The following is a 14,503-nucleotide window of genomic DNA, read 5'->3' on the forward strand; positions in this document are numbered from 1 at the left end:
AAAATAAACAATTATAGAGGCAGAATAGTGTTTCTGAGGATGGTAGTGACGGCTGCATTTCATTCTTACAATTGTGAGATACAAATTTTCATTTGGTTTCTTTCTCCTAACACCTGTGCAAATGTTTCCTTGGCCCATGCGCTTGAATGTACCTCACAACATGAAAGGATTTCAATGAAACCTCTCTCCCATGTATTTCTTTTCTCGGAAGCCGCACAAGGAACCTGTGTGTCTAATGTGCCTAATCACAGTGAGATGTTCGATAGGTTTGAGGGGAAGCTCAGTTCTCTGTGGTACAAGATAACCGGAGGCCAGGTTGGAACAGGCTGTGGGACGCTTAACGACGGCAAATCCCTCTACTTCAATGGCCCGGGGAAAAGGGAAGCGCGGACTGTCCCTCTGGACACCAGGAATATCAGGTAAGTAGTTCATTGGTACACTTCTCCTTGAACATTGTATTTACCGTGTCATATGGTCTGACCTGAAACGTATTCTGTTTCGGGGTTCTGTTCTGTTATTGAGGTTTACATAATAATGTTTCTCTATATAGATTCTGATATGTAAAAATGAGGCATAACTTTAAGTCTGTAATAAAATGGGTAATTTCTACAAAATTTATACCACAATTTATTAATCAGTATACAGTCATCACCCAGCCTTGTATATCAGCTTGGTTTTCTAAACTTCTGCATTATTGTGAAGACCATTGGTATTATTTTTAACATATTCCAGGTAAAACAAAGATTTTTTTCAACTTTAAATTTTGTGTCTGAAAATGAAGCATCCCATTTATCTAAGTTGATTTGTTTTCACTTAACAAAAAGTGCTCCAGAATTTAAAATACCTATGCTGACACCTACTGGTAAAATAAATAACTGCTTGGTTTTAAGGTCAAGTATCACACCTAAAATAAAACTGTGCTGCTTATAAATCAATTAGATTATTTGAGAATTGGGAGAAAGAAAAATGAAGAAATGTTTGAAACTTCTAGATGTTATTCTCACTAAAATCTGGAGTTCTGTGTCATACTTTCTGCTTTCAATCTCTTTCTCCTCGGAGTCCTTCTCCCAGGAGCCTGCCTGTCAGGTAGACCCTCTCTCTCGGTTTACCGTGGACTGAGGCATAATGTCATTCACACTGAGTGAGTGTCAGTTGTGAAAAATTAAACCGTCTAATTATCTGGCCCTAACAAATGTAGCATTCAGCTTCTTTAAAAAAAACAACATTTCTTGCTTGACTAGCCATTGAAATTCTGTAGGTGAACTGGATGCTGCCCTCTTGGATTTAGGTGTTGTTCTTGCATGGGCTCCATGCCTGATTGTGGTACACAATTTTAGGTGCCTCGTGCCACCAGCGCGGGTGGTGTTTGCTCGTTTAGCCTTGGCACTCCACTTATACTTCCTCTTCCGCTTGCGGTAGCCACACTTGCCGCAGGTGGACTTCGGAAGGGACAGCCCTTGGAGCCACTGCGGCGGCACAGTGTGTGCGGCTTGCTGCGCCGCTTTCCAACCAAGGATGTTTCCTTCGTCATCTTGCTTCTGTGGCCAAGACCAAAGAGCTCAGCTTCTTAATGTTAGATTTTTTTTTCCTCATCTTGAGTTTCCAAGAACAGTATTCTCTTGATTTAATGAACTCTCATTTCAGTGACTTCATTTCATTACATCAGCCTGTCAAAATAAAGTGGGGTTAAACTGTTTCCTTTAGTTTCAGTGGTTATTACAGAATAAAATTAATGTCATATGAATTAATTTTTAATGGTTAGAGAATAACTTATTATATAATCACTGTTGTTTCTGGTGGCCATATGCCCTTTATGTTTAAAACTTAAGAATTATAGGATTTTTGTGTGTGTCATAAAGCAAAAGGTTAAATGTCTTCTGAATTCACCTATTTGTAAGTAACTTGGAGTTTTTTCCTTCCCAGGCTCGTTCAGTTTTATATACAAATTGGAAGCAAAACGTCAGGCATTACCTGCATCAAACCAAGAGCTAGAAATGAAGGTAAGCTGCCGCCTTTGATGGAAAGTGCAGTTACTATTGGCAAGTTAGTCCTTTTTCCTCCCAGAGTTGGTCCAGGATTTTGCAAACTGATCCACTCCCTGAATCATTCCTTCTCCTCTCTTCTCCATCATTGAATGGGCAGCTGCATAGAGCCATGATCTCTAAGATTCCTCATGCAGATCCGTAAGCCTGAAAAGCATCATGTCTGCTCTGGCTCAAAGTATATTTGTTTTAGGGAACCCTGATCATTTTATAACTTTCCACAGGGAGAAAAAAATAGCAGAGACTTACATTCGGCTCAGAGACTAGAAATGTGTTTGCATAGATCATTATTGAATGCAGATCAAATGCTACTTTCTGCCCATAAACATTCTAGAGGTACTGGAATAATTGAGTAGAAGAAGCAGTTCTTGGTAATAATGAACATTAACTTTGAACACACATTATATATATATGGCACTATTCCATGAGTTTTAACTGTGTTCATTTAATTCCCATCATACCCCTTTGCTATAAGTACTATCAGTAGTCCTATTTTACAGATGTAGAAGCTGAGGTACAAGGAATTCAAGTAACTTACCCAAGATCATGCAGTTAGTAAGTGGATGAACAGGGATTCAAGCCACTCATACTGGGTCCAGACCCTATGACTTAACCACCATGCTATACTGCCTCTCTCCTTGCCCAGACCTCTGCTCTCTCTGGGCATCTATACCATCTTCTGCCTCAGTGATTCAGTTCTGAAAGAAATGCAGAAGGCTTGAAGCATGCAAGGTGGCCTTCAGGAGCTCTACAAAGATAATGAGGTTCCTTAAGGGACTCTGAATGTGAATTGGTTCCTAGCACGAAATCCTCCTCCAGTCCCTGATCTCATAAGTGGCATGTGAAGAGTTTTACAGCTTCTAAGTTTGTTATTATCTCAAGCATGACTGTGTAAAACATGGTGACTTAAACAGTACCTATTAGCCAGTAGACCTACTGATAGCTCTGTTTGTCAATTCTAAATGTCCTTGGCCCTATCAGCACACACTGAAAGCCTTTGTGACTTTTTCTGAGTATCTCAGTACCTTTAGTCTAGTAATTATCTAGATCACCTATTTACTGAAGCAGCAGTCTAGAAACTTTTATAGACCACTTTGTGTTCTCTAATGTCTTCAACAAGGGTTTATTAAGAGTTTGCTCTAAGCCTGACATTATTCCAGTGAGCTGCAGATACAGTGTCACCAAAAGACTGATACATCAGTTATGATGAGCTGGGTTATGCTGCAATAACAGACATCTCTCTAATCTTGGTTTAAAAAAAAAAGGATTTCTCCTTTGTGCTTCATGGATCCTCTGAGGGCCTCATTCCAGCACCCAGAATAATGAAGCAGCTGCTGGGTAGATTGTGGGTATTGTCAGCCATGTAGCAAAGGGAAAGAGAGAATGTGGTGACGGGGACAAGAAGTACAAACTACCATGTGCCAGGAGAGGAAGAACCAGTGTCCCACTACCGACCACAGCAGACTAAACCCCTACCCGAAGGGCACATACATTCTAGTGAGAAGAATTAGAAAATAAATAAACAACAAAGAAAATAAATAAGCAAGATGTTAGATTGGTGGGCTCAATGAAAATAGATAAGCCAATGAGATGGAAAGTAAACTTACGCAGGGGGAGATGTTGATTTAGATAGAAGGTGGGGGTTGGGGGGGTGCGGTCCTGAGGAAGTGACGTTTCAATAGAAATGTAAAGGATGAGAAGGAGCCAGCCAGTTCAGGAACATTTTCCTAGCAGAAGAGACAGCAGAGGCCACGAGGTGGGAAAGAATTGTGGTATTGCAGGAACAGAAAGAAGGGACTGTGGCTTGGGGCTCATAAAAGTTGGCGAGTGGTCTGTAATAAGGGACAGACAGGAGCTGGGTCACACAGGGTCTCGCTGGCCATGGTAAGGAGATGGGGTCTGAATCCTTGTGTCATGGAGACCAACTGAAGGTTTTCCAGCCAACCAGCAGCGTAATAGGATAGGTGTTTACAAGATCACCCTACAAACACTCTATGAAATTCAAAACAAATGAATATTTCCCAAGCACATGCCTGGCCCATGCAGAGACAAGAGCTTTGAGGAGTGAGAAAAAGACCAGGTCCTGTCCTCAGGACCTTGTTTTCCGATTGGAGAGGAAGAACATTTTGATGTTTTCTATAAATCCTTATAATAAAATTGCTATTTGAAAATAGTTTGTGGTTGGGATAGTGTAACAGTTATGACTCTCTTGAAAATTACTAGTCTGTACCCCTATTCTTATATAAGCTACGAACAAACAAAACCTCTGACCAAAGTATCATAGGAAGCACCCACTCTTCATAGGCATCAGGCTCTCCTCTGTACAGCCTCTGGTTACATGCCCATTGGGCAGATTCCCTCAGTGTCCCTTTAGGAAAGAACAACTTCTGCTCAGCTACTCCTGAGCCATTGTCTTGAACTCACTGCTGGTCGTGTAATTCACATCCCACAGGCATTTCTTAGCCTTTTACTAAAAAACTGGCTGTTAAAATGTAAATCTTTCTAAATCCTTGAACCAATCTTTTCTAGTGATGAAACCAAAGATTTTTTACTTACCCAAGCTGAAGCTCCAATTTACATATTTGGAATGAAAATCAAAATTAGGCTATTTCCTATAAGACTGGGCAGAATGCAGATGGAGTTGTAATTTACAAAGAGAAATGTTTTACATGCTTTGAACGCTCGGTAGATAAGCAAAAATGGCTTGGTTTATTCAGATGTGCAGGGTGTTAGATGACACAGCTAATGAGGCTCAGCACTTGATATAAAATATGGATATTGCTGTTTCCCCTCACTGCATTTCTCCACTCCTTTGTAACTTCTCTGGGAGGCATTTCTTCATTGTCCTTTGGCATTGGGGGTCCTCAGCTCTGCAGACTTTGTTGCTGCTTGAAGGTATGTATATGTGACTCTCCTGGAAAAGTAATGAGGAGAAAGGCAACAAGCAGAAACCAGATGGAGTGTGGACTTCTTGAGCCAGACTTCTCCTATTTTAATGTACATCTGAATCCCTTCGAGAGGCCTGTTCAAATGCTGGTCCCTAAATCACGTTACTCTGGTGATGGACAGAGGGATGTTGGGTAGATGGGATAAGTGAAGGGAAAGGGTGGCACAGAGAAAGGAAAGTAGAACCAACATTGGAAGGTAGTGAGTTTTTCTGCTTTGCAATTTAATAATTTGACTTTATTCAGACTTCGGTGACCAAGGTCTGACAAAATGTGAAGAGCCAGTAAAGGATCCTTCTGCTGAACAGAATTTCAAACTGAGCCTCGCTCAACGCCTGGTGCTTTGGCAGAAAAGAGCACTAACTTGATTTTGTGCTGGGGAGATTGAGCTATTTCTTCTGAGTGTATAATAATGATATGAGACTGTAATATTCAGGACAGAATCTGAAATTCAAATACATAATCTGGAGTGGATTTTTATGTTCCCTTTACCAGCCTACTCATTGTTCATACAACTTGAGTGGTCTTTAAAAGAGCTTATGTATTTTTTTTCTCCATTTCCGGGGAGGTGGTGCATTAGAAACTGTCAAGGAATTGATGAGCCTTCAGGTCTACTAATTCATTCCTTGGAAGTTAGATGAATGTGCCCCCATTCCATGAGTCGCAATTTGAAGTTTCTGCTGCAGCCTTGCCATTTAAAAAATACTGTTCGTTGCCTCGTTTGCCTCTAGGAAAGCTTTCCAAGTAACTGGATTTATGTCTTTTAACTCAGGGCTTATCGTTCAGTATTCAAATGACAATGGAATACTCTGGCATTTGCTTCGCGAGTTGGACTTCATGTCATTTCTGGAACCACAGATCATTTCCATTGACCTGCCACGGGAGGCAAAGACACCTGCTACAGCTTTTCGATGGTGGCAACCCCAACATGGCAAGTTACTGCTCACCCCAACTTTCCTGGTAGCATTTAGGACTTAAGGTTAAAGCCACGTTGTATTGTGTGTTTCTTAATTTGCAGTCAATTTCTAGACAATTTGATTTAAAAGCACGATCATAAAGATATGTATATTGTATATAATGAACCTTCTGAAACTGCCTTTATTCATCTGATTCCAGGGAAGCATTCAGCCCAGTGGGCCTTGGATGATGTCCTTATAGGAATGAATGACAGCTCTCAAACTGGGTTCCAAGACAAATTTGATGGCTCTATAGATTTGCAAGCCAACTGGTATCGAATACAAGGAGGTCAAGTCGACATTGACTGTCTCTCTATGGATACTGCTCTGATATTCACTGAAAACATAGGTATATATTTTCACCAGATAAAGGGAGAGTATTTAATTAGCTAAAGGACTAAATTAACTAAAAATCAAGAGGAGATTCTCTAATGCAAAACTGTTGCATAACTGCCTGTGCTGAGGGAGGCTCCTGGAAAAAAAATAAAGTTATATTGTCCTCTAATATAACTTGGTGAGCCCAATGACAGTTCTTGTTAGAACTCTCACAGAGCATGCAGAATATGACTGAGGTTTCTTAAAAGAAGGGCAAAATATATCTTGCTGAAGACATTCCTTTGTTTCATAATTTGCAGAATTACAGACTTAAGGCTCTATATTCACCCTTCTCAAGATAGTGAAGTTTTTTTCCATGTTTTCGAGTCTATGCTAATCAAATACTAGTAAAAATACCACCGAAGAATGAGGCACGAAGGATAAGACATGATTTTCATTTGCTACTGAAAGTGTCTGTGACCCGCATATGCCAAATAAGAAAAGAGCACACAATTATATGCTGCCCATTAAACTTTTCCTTTCGTGTAGGAAAACCTCGTTATGCAGAGACCTGGGACTTTCATGTGTCATCGTCGACCTTCTTGCAGTTTGACATGAGCATGGGCTGTAGCAAGCCCTTCAGCGACTCCCACAGCGTCCAGCTCCAGTATTCTCTGAACAATGGCAGGGACTGGCATCTTGTCACGGAAGAGTGTGTCCCTCCAACCATTGGCTGTCTGCACTACACAGAAAGTTCAATTTACACCTCGGAAAGATTCCAGAATTGGAAGCGGATCACTGTCTACCTTCCACTCGCCACCATGTGAGAATTGTCATTTGGCTGCATGGCAGAACTTCCTTTAGGTTTCTGTCACCTAATTTGAAAATAATTGTGATTCCACTTGGCAATGCTGTTACTTTCTCATGATGATTATGCGCAGAATGTGCCAGGAAGAAAAGTGTAAGGTGCTTTGGGCTGCGGTTTTTAATGTGGTGAGGAGTTCCGAAAGTTTGTCAAGGCTGAATTTTTCTGCTCCTCAGCCCCGTGAAGGCTGCCCATCAGATTCCATTTTTAAACTGTTGTAAAAATAAGTATCTTCCAAATAAACAGGCAGATACTTATTCACATTAAGCAGTAAGTGAAATCATCACATATGGAAGAGTATCCTCAGTTGTTAGTTTGTGGGTTTTTTTAACTTTCAAAACCACAATAAAATGCTCATATTATTTTACATCTTTCTTCCCCTCACCAGCATTTCGGATCACATTTAAGAGTTGTTTTGGGGCTCATAACAGGCTCCCACTTCCGTGGTTTAGGCATTTGGGTGTTTTAGGATCTTTCTAGGAACTAAGGTGTACTGTGGTGGCTGGTTGGACATTGTGCCATCTGGAACTGCTTCCCCCAGAGCCCTGTCTCCCTCCTCCACGCCCCCCCCACCCCCGCCCGCCACCTCCCCACACTGCTCTGTTCTGAATTGCAAGCAAGTTGGCCTGTATAGGCTGCAAGTGCCAGCCTCTGTACCTGCTGGCTTCCTGATAGATTTAGACAGTGGCAGACACTGGCAAGAGATTGGAGGGTGGAAACAGAGATACACCAGGATATTCCTCCCTCTCCCTTTCTGCCTCAAGTGCATGTTGGCCAACTTCAGTGGCTCCAGCTCTTCCCAGGTGGCCCTTCATGTGCCCTTGACCTGTGGACACCAACAACAATGTCTCCTGCCTGTGTCCCTCCAACTTTGGGCTTGTAGAGGCTTCCTGACTTTGCTAACCTCCGGTTTCCTCACTACCCCTGTTGGCTTCTCAGCTCTACCACTAACTGTGCATACAGTTCCTTGCATCAAATTCTGTTTGTATTAAATACTTATAGTGGTTTTTGTTTTCCTGGTTCAATTTTGATTAATAGAAGCATAACCAAATGGCAGAAAAACACCGCAGGAAACTAAAGCATTTAGTATTGAACCTAAAATCATATCCTATGGACCCCAGAGCTTTACAGGATGCTTCCTTGTAGCTCATTTGTTCACTTTGTTTTCATTCAACAAGCATTTGTTGAATCTCTATTGAGTTTTAGACCTCTAACACAACACAAATAGGCTGATGCCAGGACACAAATACATTATTTGGAATAACAGACTTCTAAGCAGTTTATGATATAAAATTCTAACAGGTAATGCACAGGGATATTATTGGAGCACAGGGAGGTAATACTTAACTCAGTTTGGGGAGAACAGAGGGAGCTTTCTGGAGGAGCTGATGTCTGAGCTGAGTCTTGCTCAAGCACAAAGGGCCTGCTGGAGGGTATGTTTGCTGTTGAAAACCTAAACAAAATCCCAGACACCAGAGAGTTTCATGGGGAAATGCAAGGATTCGGTGCTGCCAGAGTATAATTGTGAGGCAAGAAATAGGGGAAGATAAGACAAGGGAAGAGGGCAGGTGATGAAGGCACCACATGTGTCAGGACCAATGAAGCTCAGTGGAGCTTCCCCCTTTAGGGACCATAGAGCAGGGATCTCATGGCAGGAACTTTGCACGATTCCAATCTTTCCTCGTGTCTGTCACCCTGGGTTCCTTTCCCAGTAATGGATGGCAGTGAACGTCTGAGAACAAAAACTAAAATTCTGCATATGGTTCAAACACAAAATAAATCCATAGTTCAAAATAACTCTCCCACCTCACACATGTTCGAAGCCTCTTGCATGAAAAAAAAATGGTGAAATATTTTAAAAGCCTGTTTAATACTTTCTTGTTTATAGTGTAAGAGGAAATAGTATCCAATACTTGGTATGAAAATCAAGTGTCTTAAAGAAGAGGGAACTGGAACCTGGAGGAGAGCACTTTAAGTAAATGGAGAATTGAAGTAAATGTTATGCTCTCCAGGTTTCTTGTCGAACTAAGTGTGTTTTCTTTGCTTAGATCTCCCAGGACGCGGTTCAGATGGATTCAGGCCAACTACGCTGTGGGAGGCGACACCTGGGCTATTGACAATGTGGTGCTGGCCTCAGGGTGCCCGTGGATGTGCTCGGGACGAGGGACTTGTGATGCTGGACGCTGTGTGTAAGTTAACACTGGCAGTTCCTCTTTTGGGAATACAGAAATAAACATGGCTTCTTAAACTCAGGACAAATAATGTCTTTTCTCCACTCGTTTTTTTTTTTTCATAGATGTGACCGGGGCTTTGGTGGAACCTACTGCGTTCCTGTCGTTCCTCTGCCCTCCATTCTTAAAGATGATTTCAACGGGAACTTACATCCAGACCTTTGGCCAGAAGTGTACGGTGCAGAGAGGGGGAATCTGAATGGGGAAACCATCAAATCCGGAACATCTCTCATTTTTAAAGAGGTCAGATAACACTCTACTTCTCCATACTGCTACTGAAATTCCTTTCGTCACGCTCTGCTCCGCACAGATGCATTTCTGAATCTGTTCAGATGATGTGTTTTATACATAATGATTGTCTCCTCGCCCAAACCGTGTTTCCTCTTCTATTCAGCGTATTATTTATGACCACTTAGGCATAAAATTTTTCCTCCACTTTGGTAACCATACTTTTTTACTTTCTTCTTGAATCATAGATATACAAATTATACAGATGTAATTTCTAGAATTTTCACTTCTGGAATGTAACACTTTATTATTGACGATTTAATTTGTAATATTTTAAAATAGTTTTTTAATATATTTTTATTGATTTAAAAGAGGAAGGGAGAGGGAGAACAAGATAGAAACATCCATGAGAGAATCATTGATCGGCTGCTCCTGTATGCCCCCTATTGGGGATCAAGCCCATAAACCATGCATGTGCCCTGACCAGGAATGGAACCCTGACCTCCTGGTTCATATGTCGATGCTCAACCGCTGAGCCAAACTGGCCGGGCTAAAATAATTTTGTGAAAAGTCTTTGCTTTTTCTTTCCTTTTGCCCCCACCAATAGAACCATTTTTTCACTAAGAAACCAAACATTTAAGTCAAGTTAAATAGCATTCTCAAGCATTGTTAGTATTTTTTCTATTTCATCCTAGATATCTGGTTAGAGAAATGTCAGGAGATTGTGTGAAGCTCCGTGCTGAGCTGGCACATCTGCGTATGTGAACCCATGCTTTATCGAGTCTCTCTCAGCATGGGAAAACCAGCTAATCTAGGTGTGCAAATGGAATCTTTAACAGAAATCTGCATGGGTTTCTGTACAACCTTAATGATTAACACCTAACACTTGAAAATTAGACACCCCGGAACTTTTTCAATTATAGCTAATAGGTGCTGCCTATCCTCCTTGTTTGAATTTAGAACTTTCTCGAGTTTTGGATGAGATAGAAAAAAATGCTTAGGAGTCTGAGACTTACACCCTAAGAGTTTGAGGAACCAAAGAAATTGAGGTAGAACTACTGGGTTTTGTTGTGTGTGTGAGGCCGGGGAGGGGGGGGGGGGTTGGGGTCTAGTCTTGTCTAAGGCTTTAGCTCTCATTACCGCTACCTCACTTCTGATCCGTTTGAAACTGTTGACAGGATTAAAAATGAGAAGCCCTGTCACCTTTCATAATTCAAATATCTTTCCCTGGTAAATTGTTCAGCAGTAGAATTAACCTGGTCCCTAGACCCGATAAAGGAGGAAGACATATAGTCTTTTATGTTTTCCCTTTAGCCACCCAAATGCAAGAGCAGCCAAGCATTATATGTATTAGACATATTATCCATCAGCTCAGCAAGATGTAGTGAGGGCTTAGCGTGTGCCATGCAGTAGGTTGTAGTTTGACCTAGAAAGGCATTCTTTCATGAAAAAAGAAATGATAGTCTCTTTTTAATGTTTATTAGACTCAGGAATTGTATCAGTTAAAATAGCTTGTTGTATGCAAAAGAATTTCTCACATTTAGCACAAATGGATTACTGAACCTGGAAAAACAATGACAAAAGAAAAATATCTACTGGTACATGAACTAGAATATATGCAGAACCCAAGCCTGACCGATTCACCATGTAATTATCAATGTCAAGTGCTGGACTATAAACAAATACTACAAATATAAAAGGAAGATATTTACATATTACAGATCATACCCACTTTCAACAAAGTTGCTCTTACAAAGTGAAGTATAAAATTAGACACCCCGGAACTTTTTCAAATTATATGGAACAACTTACTAGTATACCTACATTCCATAATAAAAGGGGAAGGGTAGTTGTAGTCCTTTTTCTTAATACTAGCAAGGGATATGTATTAGTTGGATCTATCAACTAACTACCTCAAAGCTTTTTCTTTTTTTAATATATTTTATTGATTTTTTTACAGAGAGGAAGGGAGAGAGAGAGAGAGTTAGAAACATCAATGAGAGAGAAACATCGATCAGCTTCCTCCTTCACACCCCCTACTGGGGATGTGCCCACAACCAAGATATATGCCCTTGACCGGAATCGAACCTGGGACCCTTCAGTCTGCAGGCCAACACTTTATCCACCGAGCCAAACCGGTTTTGGTGAGGTGTCAGTTTTAGAACAGAGCATGTTGTGGACAGTATGCGGTTGCTATTACAAAATCAGTTCTATGTAAAATGTTTCAGCTATCGCGGAAAGTGCTCTACAGCAGATGTTCTGAAGAAGAGGAAGAATTTGCTTTGCCTAAATCTATTTGGTATTTGTTTTAAAAAATCAATTGACAGTGTTACTCAGGATAACACAGCCCTTCACCACCAAAAGTCACTTCATTCAGAAGTCACAGCTGAAAAACTAAAAAACCAGTTTGGACCTTTTAAATTTAGTTAAATTTATCATCATGTCCCTGAGTCTTTTTCTACCACTACTTTCTAGCTGTAAGAATTTTAAAATTAAAATTTTTTTTAACTTATAAAAATTTAACTTAGGACATTTTCATGGTGAAATTTTATTGGCCTTCACTGCAGTCCTGTATACACACATAGAAAACAAGCTATGGAGCTGTCATTGCCAGGCAACCAGAAATAGTTATTAGCAGAAAAAAATTGCTAAAGCTAATGTGACCATTTTCCTCCTTCCTCGGCTTCTCTGCATGAGCGGGTAGAGCCCAGGCACGAGGACTCACTTAGTTATGCCTTATTTAACTTGACCAGCTGGAGGGCGTTGTGTCAGCCTGAATGAGAGCCCCCCGGGGCTGTCAGAGTGTGCAGGAGAGTGGTAAGTTCCGAAGACTCCTTGGGACCCTGAGAAATTCACCTATCAGTTCCCAGCTTCCAGCAGGAGCACTTGGCACATTTTCCATCTGTTTCCTCGTTAGTCTGCTCACAGCATGCTGGGATCAAAGGAGGCTATTTAAAAAAAAAAAAAAAAGCCTGTAGATATATAATGCTATCATTTTTGCACTTTTTTCTAATAGTCACAGCAAAATGTGATTTAGACTTGAGATAATGCAATTGTGTCATTCAGGCATAGGAAATGAAAGCCTTTAAGAAAGTGGAAACTATCAATTTTTCCTTTTATACTAGACCAAATATGGCTTCTTGATCATTACATGTATGTATCTATTACTTAGCTGATCCAAGTTAGGGTGTATAAAATCAAAATGATTTTTCAATGAAATAAGATTGCTTAACATATTATATTTTGTTTTCAGGAAGGACTAAGGATGCTTATTTCAAGAGATCTAGACTGTACCAATACCATGTATGTCCAGTTTTCACTTAGATTTATAGCAAAAGGTAAGTCATTTCTATGGGTATGATTTTATTATTTCCCTTCAAGAAAATTCTCCCATGCACAATTCCTTATCCACAAAGAAATAATGTATTTGAGGTCCATAAATTTTATCATATGGAAGAGCTAACATAAATTTAAGTACATGAAGGTTAATAAATGTTCTTCTATAATAAAATTCATCTTGATATAAGGTAAGATGACTGATTTTATAATAATTGCACATAGCTATAATAATCATACTAGTTCTGTGGTAGTTAAATTTATTATCATGTCCCTGAGTCTTTTTCCACCACTACTTTCTAGCTGTAAGAATTTTAAAATTAAAAATGTTTAACTCATAGAAATCTTAGATTTCTTTTACATATGTGAATTCAAAAAAACCAACTCTTTTGTCATTCCGAGATTTCATATTAACTAAGTAACTTTCTTGACAAATAATGCCAATTGTATATAACAAATTTTCAAATAGATTTTTATTTGTATCCTGAGATTTAAATGTTTGATCCTCTGTAAACTTGGGATGCCAATAGAATTTTAAAAGAAGTTTATGTAATATTTCCTAAATGAAAACACAAAGATATGTCTATAGCTGGAAAGAGGAGATACTATTGTATGAAAATCCAAGATTTGTTGTTTTTTGAGATATATTCATACAGAAAATTCAACCTGTCAATACTTTAAGTTGCCTCTAAGTATTTGGACTACAAAACCTCTATGTGAATATAAGTCAGCTTATGCAGTGATGCCAAAAGACTAGTCTATGAGCAGACTGTTTCCCCGTTTTAGCACAGAATGTCTTATGCTTGTATTTTCTTCTTTCTAGGTACTCCAGAGAGGTCTCACTCTATTCTATTACAATTCTCTGTCAATGGGGGAATCACTTGGCACCTGATGGATGAATTTTATTTCCCTCAAATGACCAACATACTTTTCATTAATGTTCCCTTGCCATACACCGCCCAAACCAATGCTACAAGATTCAGACTCTGGCAGCCTTATAATAACGGTAAAAATGCACATGTTTTCTTATGATGAGCACTGACTGTGTCATGTTAACACGTTTGTTTCTAAAGTGGGAGGAAGTGTTTATCAACTGAGTAGCTTAGCTATTCATCACACACATTTCACATGCTTCACTTTTGAGGAGTCTCAATTAATATTTATATATATCTTTATCATTTCTTCATATTTGATCCATAAATTCTCTTGATGATGAAAATATAACCGAATCTTGTCATAGGTCTAAGGTTTTTAAAAAATAATCCAACATTACCATTAGGCACTCATCAATTGTAACTACATTTTTTGCTGAATTCATTTAGGAACACATAGTTCTTCTGAGTGTGGCATTTCATTAGCGAGATAGAACATTATAGCAAAATGCCATGACAAAGTGAGAGGGCTTACACACCACGCAGATAGTACCTTAGATAAAATATTCTTATCACATACACTTGTTTCAGTTGAAAAGGCAAAGTGAATGTATAATTTAATAGCATTTTCAAATGGTCAAAGAAAATGATTTTACAAATTTTTAATGTTTTATTGCATCCTATATTTCTATTAACTGCTGATTATAAAGGAC

At 39.6% G+C, this 14,503-nt stretch overlaps 1 protein-coding gene across 1 annotated transcript in view; it reads left to right on the forward strand.

The window, feature by feature from the left end:
- Nucleotides 1-14,503, forward strand: part of RELN (reelin) — a 419,315-nt gene that overhangs the window by 335,304 nt on the left and 69,508 nt on the right. Inside the window, 9 exon segments of the mRNA XM_006085409.3 lie at nt 212-419; nt 1,924-2,000; nt 5,760-5,918; nt 6,104-6,292; nt 6,808-7,081; nt 9,172-9,312; nt 9,420-9,597; nt 12,836-12,920; nt 13,742-13,924. Of these exon segments, the coding sequence (XP_006085471.1) occupies nt 212-419; nt 1,924-2,000; nt 5,760-5,918; nt 6,104-6,292; nt 6,808-7,081; nt 9,172-9,312; nt 9,420-9,597; nt 12,836-12,920; nt 13,742-13,924 (1,494 nt within the window).

The sequence above is a fragment of the Myotis lucifugus genome, unplaced genomic scaffold, assembly GCF_000147115.1.
Source record: "Myotis lucifugus unplaced genomic scaffold, Myoluc2.0 scaffold_18, whole genome shotgun sequence".
NCBI classification, from domain to species: domain Eukaryota; kingdom Metazoa; phylum Chordata; class Mammalia; order Chiroptera; family Vespertilionidae; genus Myotis; species Myotis lucifugus.